The following is a 15,276-nucleotide window of genomic DNA, read 5'->3' as shown; positions in this document are numbered from 1 at the left end:
TTGAGTCACATCCAGACCTTTCTCCTGCTGTAGTACCCTCTGTACAGCAGCAGTATCCTGCATCAGTGTATGGCATGATTCACCCCCTCATGACTCAACCACCTCAGGGTGATTTACAGTCACACAGCTGCTGGAAATGACAGTATCGTTAGGGTGTTGGCAGGTAACGAAACTGTTGTTTGTAGCATCCTGATGCAGTGACGTTGTTAAAATTCACAACTGCTGAGCAGCTAAAGGGATTTTGTAACACTCCTGCTTTCCACCTTCTCATACCTGTGTCTCAGTGCTTCCCTGGTTTACTGAAATCCCGGATTGTGTGGATTCAGTGCAGCCAGTGAACTGTAAGTGTAACAGTACTGATATTTGTTCGAACTTTGTTCAAACTGATTTCTTGCTCTTCAGCACACCGATTTTTTTTGTCACTGGCAAACTGTATCCCTACTTGTCTGTCAAAATCTAAATGAAGCAATGTTTTCTTCATCTGCCCCCTCCCCACACCCCACCCACTTATCCACTCGCTCATTTGCCCTTTCTCTCTGTCTTCCCGTCTCTCATTCCTGGGGCTCGGCGATTGTTCTTGTTATCGCTGAGGAGTGCACGGTAGTTTTGTGTCAGTGTGTTTGACGACGACATGGCGATTGTGAAAAATGAGGCAGGTGGTGGCAATTCATCAACACTTGTGCAGCACATGGCGGCACTCTGGCAGAGGGAGGCAGAGGGAGGCGAGGCGAGGCGGCGCAAAAAACGCGACACTGAGGGGTTTTCTGTGTGAGGCCGGGCATGATGAAATGGATGCGGTTTCTCCTCTGCTGCATCACACAGACAGGAGGGAGGATGGATGAAGAGAGGAAAAGAAAGAGAGAAGGGAGGGAAGAGGGAAGGGTCTTTCCTCGATCTGCAGGCTTCCTCTTCCACATCAAGCATTGGCTTTTCTCCCTCAGCAACGCCCTCCACATCATCCCCATCACCGCCCTCCCCCTCCCAGCCCATGGAGTCAGTCTTTGAGGGTTTGCTCTACAAATTTGCAATGCACACTTTTTCTGTTTCCCTTTTTCCTATGCAATTTCTAAATCTCTGTTGGCGTGGAAACAGATGACAGAATACTGATAGAAACAGAGGATGAAGAGGGAGAGAAACTCTTTCACAGTCCAATGATGCCACGTCAACTCTCCCTCTCGCTCCCTCCCACCCTTTAACTTTCAAACCATCTCTTGATTTATCTTCCTCCCCGTCATCTCTGCTCTCAACCCCCTAAATCAGCATGTAAACACACACACACACACACACACACACACACACACACACACACACACACACACACACACACACACACCCACCCTTGCCACCCTTACACTTTCTGACCTTTTCGCAATTTATCTCCTTCCCTATCATCTCTTCCCCCCAATGCCTCACTTCAATGCATAAACACACAAATACACACAGACACTGTTGTGGTGCCGCTGAACGCCTGCAGCTGCCTCAGGCACACTGTGCAGCTCTCTCTACTGGGAGGAATGCAGAGAGGGAAAGAGGGAAAGAGGCATAATGGCGATGGAGGGTCAAGTGATAAAAAAAAAAGCAAAAAAAGACCAAAAGCTCTCAACTGAAAGTTGTCCTTCACTAGCTCTAAATAACTGATGACTCCATCAGCTAATATGTCAACAAAAAGGAGAATGTGCCTCCATCTTCATGCCAGATAAGGAAGGAGTCACACAGAACAGATTAGAGAGAGTTGAATATGAAGTGCAAACTCATTTTCATGAAGCCAAACCAGTGGAACTGTAACAAACTAGAATTACTGCCTCACAGTTGTTTGCCTCTGCCAACCCGCCGAGTTGCAGGAAATATGGTCACAATCTCCCCTTCCTGAGTTACAGCATTGAATAACGGGCAGAGGTGTTTTTGCGTTATGATGTCACACTGAAGTTGACCTTTGACAAATTTGGAAAATGTCATCATTTTATCCTATTAGATATTTGTTTTAAACTGTGTCCTAATCAGCGTAAGAATGAATTATGACCAAATACGTGTTTTGTGAGGTCACAGTGACCTTTGACCTATGACCACCAAATTCTAATCAGTGCATCCTTGAGTCCTTGAGAATGTTTGTGCCAAATTTGAAGTTCCATCAAGCCGTTACTGAGATATGTTCAGGAGAATGGGACGGACAGATGTACGACCGAAAACATTACGTCTCCAGCTGTGACTGTCGGCGGCGCAGAGGCATAATGAAGAAACAATACGTGAGAATGGTGAAACAAGGACAGATAAGAGGAAAGAAGAGAACAATAGAAGTAAAGCCTTCAGAGATTCTTAAGTGGAGCAAAATGGCTTTATTGTAACTCCAGCTCCGATTTCAACAGCAAATTGAACAGGGAGCCTTTTCTTTGTTTTAGGTTCATACTTCGTGCTCACAAAAGCAGAGAGAGGGAGGAGACAAACTGTGGAAGAAACAGTCCAAGTAGTAGTGACGCAGTGACATTAAAAGTTCTTTGCACTTCCCACTTAAACAGGATGTAATAGAATGTCAATGATGCAAGAATTCAGAAGACGCACCAAAGTCCCTGCCACTATTGGCCAAAAGTATCAGTTGATTTACAACAATCATGAACTTCCAGAGAACAAGCGTCAACGGCACAAATGCCCCATTTTAAAACACATTTTACAGCAGCATCAGTCTGTGTTTTTGGCTGCTCCACAACAAGCTGACCATCACACACACACATTTGACATAGTATGGCTTTCTACTATTATACTATTTACACATCCAGCAGAAGTTGTTTCTGACCATCTGATGAATTTAAGTCCAATATTCACACTGCTTTTAGCTATTTTTTTGTTTCCACCACCCACCCTGAGGGAAATATCTTTAAAAAAAGCTTCACTTTGCTCATTAGCTAGTGGCTAACCTTTCTGTTTCTGTTTGTTGTTCGTTGCCGGAGAGGGAGCCTTTCAATCAAAATGGTTAACTGGCCATAAAACCAAAACAATGCGCTAAAAGAGGCTAAACAGCCTCACAGAGGTGCCGGGAATGGCAGAGTCAGATGACAAATCCCTGTATGGTTGTTGCCAAGAGTGACCCATTTTAAATTATACATTGTTGAAATACAAAAATATTGAATGCTACAGTGGTACAGCGAGGTCTAACAGCAGTCGTACCATCAGACGGGCAGTAAACCTACCAGACACCTGAAATCATGGTGTTAATAGTTGCACATCCTTTCTTTCTTTCTAATTTTGCCATGTTCCCAGATCTCAGCAATTAACCTGGTGTTATTCTATAATTGTATTAAATAAGAGGCAAAGTCATACAAGTCAGTGTGCATCTCTGTAAATGGACTAGCAGATTTCGGCGTTGTACATGTCCTCATATTTCTCCACCCTGTAGCAATCAATTAATCTTAATTCTCCACATTAACATAACTGATTTTCTGAATTCACTGTGTATGTGTGTGAGAGAAAAATACAAGAGCGCAGAACAGACAGAGAGAGAGAGAGAGAGAGAGAGAGCTGGAGACAGATGGAGAGAAAAAAATATCATTAAAGCTTTGTGCCCTCGAGTCACCTTAACATGTTTTATTTGCTGTCCCTTAGAAGCAGAGTTGGCATCAGAAGTGTTTGCACCACGGTCTGGGTCAGACTGGGCCGAGCACTTGATACACACAGCCAGAGGCTACAGTCCTTTAGGACACGCACGCACGCACGCACGCACGCACGCACACATTGAGTTAGCAAACTTTGAGTTTGATATATTATGTCCACCTATATCTACTCTTTAACTATAACAGATTAATATCATAACACATTCTTACCGTTAAAAATAAAAGTCAAATACATGAGCAAGAAAACGCACCATTACTCAATTCAATACACTGCTACAGCCTTACTTTGTCTCCTGTGAGTGCTGAGTCTATTAAACAAAACTGCATTTTAGCTTTTAGCATAATCCCACTTTCCTTGTTGCAACAGGTGCCAATGTTCAGCAAAAGTTACATGGGATCAGTTTAACAAAATCCCAAACGATAAATCAAATTTACATAATGCCGAATGAAACTGCAGTGACATAAACGTGCCCAGTTTATGTCAGCAAAGGAGGAAAAACACCAATATGTGTGCACAAAGTACTAGTAAAAAAAACATGCACACACAAAACAAAATATATGTATGATTCTTTGTCCAAAATCAAAAGAAAACTGCATGAAAACTGCATTGATGAATACAAATTACTCATTTGTGTGCATGTGTATAAAAAAGGTTTTGTAGAAATCAAAGTGGGAACAGTGACTTTGTTCTTGACCGAACAATCCGCCCGAAGTCCAAACTGACATTTGACCTTTAACACACACACACACACACACACACACCAGCACACATGTATATGCATCACACTGTATATGAATCAGTCCACAACGAGGTGAGTTGGGGTGATGGTGTTTAAAAAATGTCAAGCCGACAGTCAGTGATACGGTTGAATTGGTGTTTCTGAGATGGAGACTGGGGCGGAGGAGGGTGATGAAACAATGACTGCCTCTGCAGCTCAGTCCTCCAGTTAATACTGACACTGAATAGTACCTCCAGCAACAAGCTGTGTCCTTGTACCACTATAACTTTTTAATGAGAGCGGCTGCTCCCAACAGAGCTCATTGGTCCAACCTTGGGCCGACTGCCTCCACAACATTTTCCATGGCATTTTAGTTTTTGAAAAGGGCAGTACAGTTTGAATAACAGCATGAAGTTGATTGAAACAATCTTCATAATCGAAACTAAATAGTTTCCCGATGGCTTACTGATAGTTTGGGACCATGGTGTTACAATGGTACTAAAACTTAAATATAACTCACACATAGCAGCATTGATAAGTGTCATTGTTGCTCTTCCTGTGTTTCCTGTCACATTACAATATCCTTCAATCAAATAAAAGCAAAAAATGTCAAAAATGCACATGCATCTGCATTAGTAGAACAGCCAATAGGAGCGCTCTCTCTCTCTCCGAAAAGACCTGTGATTGGCCAAAGTCTCCGGTCACATGCTTGATTTCCTGAAAACAGAGCCAAGAGGAGGTGCACACGTCTGGTTTACTCTCAGACCACTTCAAATGCAATATGCTGACGGGTGATTTCTGCCCATTGACACCAAAACAATTATTGCCTCACTTGGCTTTAATGTAGAAGAAATCAGACCAGTTTGAGTATTCTAGTATTCTTTAGTTCAGATACTGTATCACCATACAACAATAAAAGCGATCAATAACAGTACATACAAGGAGTTAAATCCAGAGACAACCAGCATATCACTCTGTCACTCTAACCACTGATAGCTTTTTATCCTCTTGCCTTGACTCCTTTCTTTTTCTCTCACGCAGCCATTGATTTTTCCACACTCTTGCTCTTTCCCTCCCTCCCTCTGCAACCCTGTTGTTTGCCTCCTCATGGGATCTCTTCATCTCCTCTCCTGCTGCTCCATCCTTCATGTCTCTCTCCTCTGTCTTTGACAGAGACAGAAACTTTATTTCTCTTCCTCTGCCACCCAGGGACACGGACCACAGTCCGCTGTCAGGTTGCTCGCTCCCCGAGCCTATCTGCAGCTGAACACTGGAATGAGTTCAGCTACGTACTGAGGAACTCGGAGCAAAAGGCTGATTTTCAACCTTCTTATTCAGTCTTGACAAGATTATGTGTCTTAAATCAGATAGAGATACCAATCTGTGTCCAAAAACAGGGTCCTCCATCAAACTATCTCGACATGAGTCAACAATTTGTGTGATAACATGCAAACAATCATTACCTGCTTGCATATAGAGAGCTCATTAGGGAAATCGAAAGCAAAAGACAAAATAATTTACAGTAAAGAAACCAAACGTACATACTTCTAGATGCATGCCAGGAATGTGACATGTAGTGACTCTGATATCCTCCTTCAAAATCATTTTACTGTTGCTGTAGCAGGCTGAGATTCTTTGAGCACAAGAGGCATGAACGTCTCTAAAACACCACACACTCAACATTATGTGAAAACTAAAAAGCATTCAGGGAGGAATTGTCTCCATCAAGGCCACTCAGCCCACAAAACACAGATGATAGAAAATGTTGATAAATGATTAATCTGCAAGTGAAGATGGATCTGCATCTGACTGTAGGCTATTAAGTGACAAACAAACCTTAGCTGGATGATGGATATGACTTTAAAAAAAATACCTAAAATCCTGTCATTTATGTCAAATCTCACTGTCCACAAATGTAAGCGACCAAGTGGGAAAACTGTTCATGTCCTCATCCTTTTGTAAGTCTAGATCCAAGATATCAGGAATTTTTTGTACATGTGTTGTCAGCAAATCGGTGGCAAAACTGGATGCAGCTATAACTAAAACATATTAACACTGACACAATCTATTTAGCTAATGAAAAAACCTGGTTTCAGACCACTAGAAATATGTAATTTGCAAAAAAATGTCTCTTTCAGGTTTCATTTCCCTTTATCTGGTGTAACTCAAAGGCAATTATGTGTTACCACTACAAACTTGGAGGTTTTCCCATGCTTTTCATTCTTCTGAATAATTCAATATTCAAAATGAGCCATGACGTCTGAGTAATGGAAATTCAAATTTACCACGTTGCTTTTGCATGGGTGAAATGCACTCAAATTCTGCAGGGTCACCTGGAGTAAAAACAGAATGTAAAACGAAATTTGTCACAACTGCGCATGTTTAAGACATAAAGCAGTTCACAAACAAGAATGTGGAATTGCACATTGTATATATGTGCACACATATATATGTATACATACAAACTATATAATTGTGCCAAAATGAAACTTGTTAATTTAACCACTTAAGCTATGACTAACAGCACTCGCATTTACTGCAGGGTTCAGGAATTACAAGTCAAAACATTAAGTGCATTGAAAATAACCACATGCTGGCACCACCTGCAACAAATCTAATTACATCTTCTTTGGCCCATGGGCTCACTTTTCATTGAATAACTGAAAGGAGCTCTTTGTAAGTTTTGCTATTGCTGCATGGCCAGCATTAGCATGAACAGCTGTTTACTTACCAGTCTTGGCAAGAGCTTCAGCCATCGTTTTGTTTATAGTACAAGAGGTTAAAATACATCCTCTGAGCAGCGCTACTTCTTCAGGGCAGGCTGGACACTACAGTGACTCAGTATCAGTGAATAACGAGACAGTCCAACCAGACCAAGGCTAGCTGGTTAGCATGCTAACTTCAGTAGAAGAAAATAAGTGAGAGAAATAGAACCAAAACAAGAGAGTTGCTTTCTACCTCTGGAGACAGCTCTTGTTGAGTAAAGGCATTAAGTATGATGCTGAACTCATGTTTGTTCTAGACTGGTAAGTAAACATCTGTTAATGCTAATGCTGGCTGTAGCAAAACTTACAAATAGCTCCTTTTTGGGATATCCTGCGAACAGACAGACAAGCCTACCTGAATAATCATGTTCCAAACAAATCCACAGCAAACACCAATGATGTTCAGATACAAATTATAGTCCTGTTAAAACATAAATATTAGAAATGATGGGATCACATGTCTGTAGCGTAAAGCTCACCAGCTCTAACTGCTAATGTACAGTAGGTCTGATCGAATGTGCCTGCAGCCTGTTGAGTGAGTGAAAGGGTAAAGCTGGGTTAAGGCCTTGAGGAACCTGCTACAGCGCTGCCTACTCAGCACAAAGCCTCTCTCCCTGTCTCAGTCTCTTTGTAGAGAGGCTGATCAAAGAGTGGGGCGCGCTCAGAGGATTCACCACGTCAGGGAGCTTCTGAGCAGATCAGCACGGACACCCCATTATGTTTCCCAGTGGGGTACACTGAGGGATGTTAGAGTGCACACACACACCAGTGTGCCTGCGTGTGAGCCACTGTGAATGAACATATAAGTGTCAGCTCACACAAGCAGCTGCACTTGGGTGCTGAATGTTCAATTCTGTGCATGTTTGAAAATACATTTCTGAAGCATCTTAGTGTGCTAACGGTCTGCAGCTTTGACTGGTAATGAGGAAGATAGGGCCGAACTGAGCAGCACTGCCTGTTATTTCAGATGAGAATCACAGGATCAAAGGCTTTTTCTCTGCTCATCGTTACTTCTCCTTTTCTGCCTGTGTGTCTCTGCTTAACCTCAGGCATCCTTGGCTCACCTCTGCCCCTTCCACACCCCTCTGAAAATGCAGAGAATCTGTCAAAGGCTCTTAAACTCTTAAACTTTCCACGTCCTCTGCAGCAGAATGGAGTTGTGTACTATTACTGAAACAAGAAGCCTGGGTTCAAGCTCTCATCTTAAAATAAAATATGAGGAATCCCAACTAGCTGCAGGGGTGCTCATACATGACCTCAGACCTCCCTGCTGACACGGGATAAAGCTAAAAAAATTAGCATACCAACATGCCATGTGCACACACACACACACTGGATCTGATGTATGGGTTTAATTTCGACTTCACTCCCTTTTCTCCACATGTGTGCCTGCTAATAAGGCAAGAAGAAGATATTTTGATCAAAAACAATTCTTCAATCAATATTCTAGCAAATTCTGCAAGAGTCTGTCTATTCTGAACAGTTTTCTGTAGCTACCAGAGTTTTTATGCTCCTCTACAATAAATTTGCTTAACAGGAAATTAGATAAGAATCTTTGGGCCTTCTACCAAGAAACTTGGCTTTACTTTAGGATTTGGGGAAATTCCTCAATGAGTCACTTGCAGTGGCTTTTAATCCTATTTTAAGACTGTGTAAATCACTCCTCTCACCATGTGCCAAGGTACCACACAAACAAGTTATTTGTGTAATTGCATGTGCGAATGTGTGCACTGGAGTGTGAGAACACAAAGGTCTAATATATATTATTTGTCACTTACCTCATTCTTTGATTCCTGTATCTGCAGCTGGGAAGTGTATGCGAAGGTATTCTCTGGAGCGACAGTCGGCCTACAGAAGAGGAAAGGAAGAGGAGAGGAAGAAGAAAGGACGAGGGAAAGAGAGAGACAGACAGTAAAAGTCACAGAGAGAAAAAAGGGAGAAAAAGAGGGAGAGATTCCACATTTAACAAGTTGTCACAAACAGTTTGCAGTTGCTCAGCTGCTGTCAGAGGTGAGCAGGAACGCCCTTACACACCTAACAAGCTCCTCTGAACTTTGAAATGAAAATTAAGTCCCTCGATGCTGAAGTTACACAGAATAAACTGAGCTCTTGTGGTTGGTGCCAAATCTGACAAACAACATAAATCATTATCTGTGAGGTGTTTGTGCACATGTCTCTTAAGCAGCATTTCCATCTTAACATCATTAGGATATTACAGCACCCATACTCAGGTCATTTAAATATTCTTTGTTGTGATCTCCTCTTAAGACTCACAAAAATCTACCATTTATTTATCACAGTGCTGCTGTGGGTTACTCTCACTAAATAGTCATAACAAATCAAAACTCATGCTGTGAAGACGAGGCTCCACAAAGGCAACATGAAATGAAGACTGGGATGGTAAACCCCCTGCTGTCAGGGAGAGTACTCATGAATGAACCCTTCACCTGTTAATTTGGTGCTTATGATCCAATCAGCTGTCATTTCAAGAAGTTGCTACAACTTTGGTTTGTATCATCATTCATGGACTATGGGACTGGGACTGTGTCAAAGGCTAAGGATATTAGTGGGGTTCCTCAAGGCTCAATATTAGGGCCTCTCTTATTCTTTACAGATTAATTACATGGCAGCTGCAGCAGTGTTATGATTTAGAAAGTTTTTCAGGATCCAAAAGGATCAAAGGAGGTGTGAACTGCTGAAAGATGCAAGCAGACAAAAGCTAAACTGGGTTCAAAAGACAACACGAGTATTCAGGCGAGAAAAACTACAAGTTGGCTGAAGAGTTGTATCACGTAGATGAACTGAGCAATCTGCTGAAGACTGGAGGGAAGGGTTTGGGTCGAAAAGTCTTTTTTACTTAGGAAGGTTCCCAACTCAGTGAAATGACCTGGAAGTATTTCAGCGGCAGCCATGATAAGAGCTGGTTATATTCTCTCAGTGACAAGGAAAGGAGCTTCAATACTTCCTATCTTATCTCCTTTAGCAAAGGAAACACTGGACTTTCCTTTATGAAAGGAAAGGATAAAATGCTGTCCCATAATTCCTTGCAGCTGCAACATTTAAAGCAACGCACCATTGAATTTTCACATCGTCAGACCCATGCACATGTAGAAACAACAGAGCAGCTGTTTTATGTTTGTGACACAATCATGGAAATCCTTGTTTGATCGACTGAAGCCGAAAACCATAAATAGATCTCTTCTCTTTCAAATTTGTCCAGTTAGGAGTCATCATGAAAAACAAATACATTGAATTTCTAGTTAACAATATGATCATCATAACAAAATATTATAGCCTAAACATAAATGTCATTTCACTAAATCCCCTCCCATTGAGGAATTCACTAAAAATTTATTTTCTCTATAACAATTGCATAGAAATGTATATGTAAATGTATGAATAAACTTTACACTTATGTCTGAATATAATTTCTTCAGATTTCTTGCTAAGTCCCTTATTTCTATTTAATTATTATTTTACTGACACAGCTTTCTATATTTGTATATTTCTTTCATGTCATCTTATTTTAAAATTTCATTCCTGTTTGCTCAGTTTTTGTGGTTAGGGAAGGAGGATTTATCTTCCAAGTTAGTTAAAAAAAAAAAGAAGCTTAGTGTAAATGCAGTCGGATTCTCTCCGCACTGCAATTGCCTTTACCTAAGTCCTTATGAATTCTCCTTCACATCTTTCCTTGACCTCATGACATTTTCCATCGAGGTTGAGGAGAAGTGGTTAAAAAGGAGATTATTTTGACTTTTTGACCGCAGCCTGGGTTTAAATACTACAGGTGCTTGTTGAGTTAATGAGGTGATGAGTAGCATGTGCACAAGTGGATTGGTGGGGGAAGGGACCGGAGGGCCATGCCCAGGCAGACACATATGTAACACAAGGCAAGAAAGGGGAGCAGAAACACTATGGGAGAGACACAGAGATACCATAACAAGCAGGGCTTTTTCTGGTCATTTTGATGCCCTATAGGCCACCGCACACCCACCGCTGCCAAATAATTTAATCACATTTTAGTTTATTTCAAGTTAATTTAGCTTCAACCTCAACCTCTGTTCCATGTCCTATCATCATCATATTAGTGCCTTTACATGCACATTACTCCCTGTTATCTCTTATCCTGATTTTAATAATGTCTGGGATGGGATATGGAACAAAAGCAACCTGGATTTTCATACTCTAATATTAAGTTTCTGATCATGTGTGCAGGTGTGTCATTTTACTCACACACCAACTCTCTGTCATTTCTGTCCTGAAGTGCAGGTATTTTCTTTTATTTATACTTATTTATAGTTATAAATGTCCTGGTCGCATTTTATTATCCAATATATTGTGGAGTTCTATTTAAATTACACAGCTTCCAGTGCATATTTAGCATGCATTAGGCCCGCATTAAAATTACTCAAGCAACTTGGATGTTTGACAGCTTAATAGCTCTGCATTAAGAAAATATAACCCATATCACCCACAGCTTTTCTTTGATGGCTTCCTATAATATTTTGTAAAGTGTCCTTTAGTGCTTTGTATCCTATTCATGGAGTTACCAATACTCAGGAACCAGTCATTCCAGAAACTCAATCTTACTTGCAACTAAGAAGAAGCTGCAAAGGACAAACAGATAAAAAATTGTGTCACAGAACTGAAGCTGTATCCCACACATCTATCACATATACAAGACCTGTCACCTGTTGTAAATCTGTTGCCGAAGTGGGGTTTCCACATATTTCGACTCTCATTATTAACAAAATGCGACATTTTTGACTGTCAGCAGTGGTTGTCTCATGTGGACGTTTTCAACAGTCATTCCATGATTTTGCTTTCCACCAACTGGCTCCTCCAGCTGGTGGCGCCCTAGGCAACAGCCCTGAACCGCAGTTACAGGCGAGCTTCTGGTGAATGGGTTCTGTTACTGGTTTCTGGGAAAGATATCGGTTAGAATGAGATCACTGCAGAATTAGGATGTGGGAGAGAATGGCTCGTAGCTAATTAGCTTTCAGTGCATTTGGGTATAGCTAAGTCATTCATATTTGCAACTAAGAGGATGTTGCAAGAGACATTAACATTAGAATCTGTGTGTTACAGAACTGAAATTGTATCTCAGTCATCTGCTGCACATTCAGGAATAACAGGATTTTCTAAGAGTGCCAGTAAACCATTCCATTTCAATTTCAAGTAAGAACCATCCTTTATTTTGATTATGCCCATTCCACTTGATATGATCGTTTGACCATTTAAATTTAGGAACAAGTTGCAGGTAATGCAAAATTACTGAAAGCATCTTCTCAAACTCATGCTGGTTGTGATGATGATGAAGTGCTGCCTGTACGGCTCAGGGTAGAACAAGAGAAGCTGCAACATATGTACATCATCATCACTGGGTATATCCTTGACTGTCTGCATTCACAGACAGCATGCCTTAAGTGTGTGTTTGTGTACAGTGCCTTGACTAAATTCTGTAGTCAGATGATCAGAGTTCTCACTTCGACAAATATCCCTTGGATCTGTGTGTTTTGAAGAGCCATAAATCAATCAGTCAATCAAATCTCTGCAAACTGGAGGAATGAGACACGCTGCTGCTATTAAAGGTCATTATGAAAAAAACTTGAAGAAATAAGGCCCAGTCTGATTATTTCTGCCACCAGCTTTTGATCAATGCTTTGATTCAGTGAAGCTGTTTGAGTTCATAAACCTGGTCTCCACTGATCAAACTGTTCTGCTGCTGCACAGTCATTTGATACCAGTTATGCAATTTAGATGTGAATTGCTGGCAAGGACCCATGTGTTTGTGTGTGTGTGTGTGTGTGTGTGTGTGTGTCTGTGTGAAGAGTATGTGTGCGAATGTCTGCACACATCTCCATGACAGTATTTGTGTTATGAGAGAGCAACACTTCACAATGAAGCTAGCTGCTATGTCAGATAGAATAAATATGAATCAAAACTCTCACATGCACATATACACACACACACACACCTTCATGTATAAGGTGAAGCCTACTTTAAAGTATGACGTCGGTGCTTTTTTAAGCTTGAGATACTAACTTAAGCACCAGCTCATCTCTGTCTGGGAATGTTGAATCGTGGTCATTACGCTGCATATTTCTTGCAAGCTTCTGATTTAAAGTGCCTGTGGGGATCTGAATTAGCGTGGCAAACCATGTTAAAACTGCAGTGGCCAACAACCTAACCTGCTGTAGTGTTTTCTGTCTGTGCTCAGATCGCTGCTCCCTCCCCGGTGGGTAAAAATACTTCAAGTTGAGAGAGGAGAGGAAGATCCAGGCAGAAGCTACAGCTGGAGAAATGTTGAAAACCTCAAAACAGAACAGAACAGCAGGTTTGAGACTCCTCATTTACATAGTGCCATAAAGAAAAAAGTCCCCAATGCTGCTTGAGCTGTGCTTACATGCAGACACACACACGCACGCACGCACGCACGCACACACACGCACACACACACACACAAAGAGAGCAGATACAACAACAGTAACACGGGGCCATCCATCTCGTCATTAGGCCGCCCGGATGGATTACCATGACATTTTGTGCAGACATTCATGTTCCAATCAGAACTGTAATAAACTTGATGATCCCTTAAGTTCTCATTTACAATCATCAGGTAAAATTTTTAATTTGTCTTTGGTTTATGACCAAATAGTAAAAATACTACAAACTACCGCCATATAAACATCAGCTGTACTTTGCGTTTACTACTAATTAGCGAATCCTAGCATGCTAAATCATGACTCTTGTGTCTCTAAAGCTTCACTCTGAAATTTTATCCCCTTCCTGGACGGTGTGTCAATCATAGAGGGAGATGGGAGACTCACGACAGACTACTATGACCTGCACGGTGAGGGTGTGTGACAGTCGGAGACAGCTGAAGGCATTAGTACACCACTTTTTGACAGCTCTCCTAGCTTGTCAACTTGAACTCAAATTCTTTCAAGTGAGATTTTGTAGTTTTTGAAATGAGAAATAACTCTGTTCTTCTGCTACAAATGAAAAGTTTAATTCATGAGCGATTAAATAAATATACACCCTTGCTCAATTCAGTGCACTCGGAATTTGTGTCATACGTTACATATATTATGTTTTTTTCATTTATCATTATATTGTAATTGTCACATGTAGCTACTGTGGCTACTTTTCAGCAAGTTACACAGTCTCATGTTCTCTAAAAACTCTCAGTAAGAAAGTAAATTAGCCAATTTCCCAAAATGTCAAAACAACCCTTTAAAGCAAGAGAGAACATCACTGAAGCAGCTGCACAAGAGGAACCTAAAACTTAAAACCCAAATATTTAGACTTGTCTTTTCACCAAAATACTCTTACTTGGCAAGCCGACAAAAATCTGTCCAATAAAGCAGCTACTTCTTAGCTCCTTACAACGTTTATTTACAAAGCCTGGTTGGTTTGTAATTAGGCGTTGTAAAACAAATGCAGTAAAGACATTTTCCCACTCTGGTCTGTAGCACCATAAATTATCACACTGTGTATACCTGACAAAGAGAAAATAGAGGGAAAGTAAATGTGACAAACTGAGGAGAAAGTGACAGCTGTGTTGCTGCACAGCAAAGAAAACCCTTGACTTGAATTTCCATCAGTTCAGATCTTGTTTCCTCTGGCCACAGTCCCTGGCAGGGTGGGAATGCACAGGTGAACAGATGTGCAGTGCTCGCTCTCTGCCGGCTTTTGGTACATTCAGGCCACACACACACACACACACGCACAGGCACACACACGCATGCACGCACGCACGCACGCACATACAGAGAGAGGAGTCTAAGTCCTGGCTTTGGTCCAGTGGCCTGGGGCAGGTCTTTATCCTCCAGCCCCCCAAAGCCTCTTAAGCCCTGCAGCTATGCCAGTCTACTTTTTTCAAGCCAAATCCTTTTTATCACTCTAATCATTAAACTTTTTCCTCCAGATCTCCCTCCTTCCTTTTCTGTCCTACCTCCTCATACCTCTGTTTTACCTCTCATCTACACCTCTATCTCTCATATCCACCCACGGGCTGCTCTTTCGTCTTTCTCCAACCTTCCTCCAATCTCTCTGTGGAGGTCCAGAGTCCAGTGGCAGCAGCACTAGAATGTCAGACAGCCATATATTAACATTTACACAGCCTCGGGGCCCAAAGGGGAGCTCCACTTTAAATCAGTCACATTCTCTCGGCATATTCAGAAAAGT

At 41.5% G+C, this 15,276-nt stretch overlaps 1 protein-coding gene across 8 annotated transcripts in view; it reads right to left on the bottom strand.

Annotated features, from left to right (window-relative positions):
* endov (endonuclease V) overlaps positions 1 to 15,276 on the bottom strand; it is a 63,142-nt gene that overhangs the window by 21,359 nt on the left and 26,507 nt on the right. For 5 of the 8 annotated variants that reach the window (XM_022740036.1, XM_022740039.1, XM_022740041.1 and 2 more), the window contains exon 8: positions 8,865 to 8,934. The exons of 2 other annotated variants lie outside the window; for them this stretch is intronic. In XM_022740036.1, the coding sequence (XP_022595757.1) occupies positions 8,865 to 8,934 (70 nt within the window). Of the gene's footprint in view, positions 1 to 8,864; positions 8,935 to 13,322; positions 13,401 to 15,276 lie in introns of those variants that run through there. One more of the 8 variants, XM_022740043.1, reaches the window with a different exon arrangement.

This window comes from Seriola dumerili, unplaced genomic scaffold (assembly GCF_002260705.1).
Source record: "Seriola dumerili isolate Sdu_G_001 unplaced genomic scaffold, Sdu_1.0 BDQW01000050.1, whole genome shotgun sequence".
Taxonomy (NCBI): Eukaryota; Metazoa; Chordata; class Actinopteri; order Carangiformes; family Carangidae; genus Seriola; species Seriola dumerili.
The sequence above is the reverse complement of the archived record's forward strand: the minus strand, read 5'-3'. Positions and strand labels throughout refer to the sequence as shown.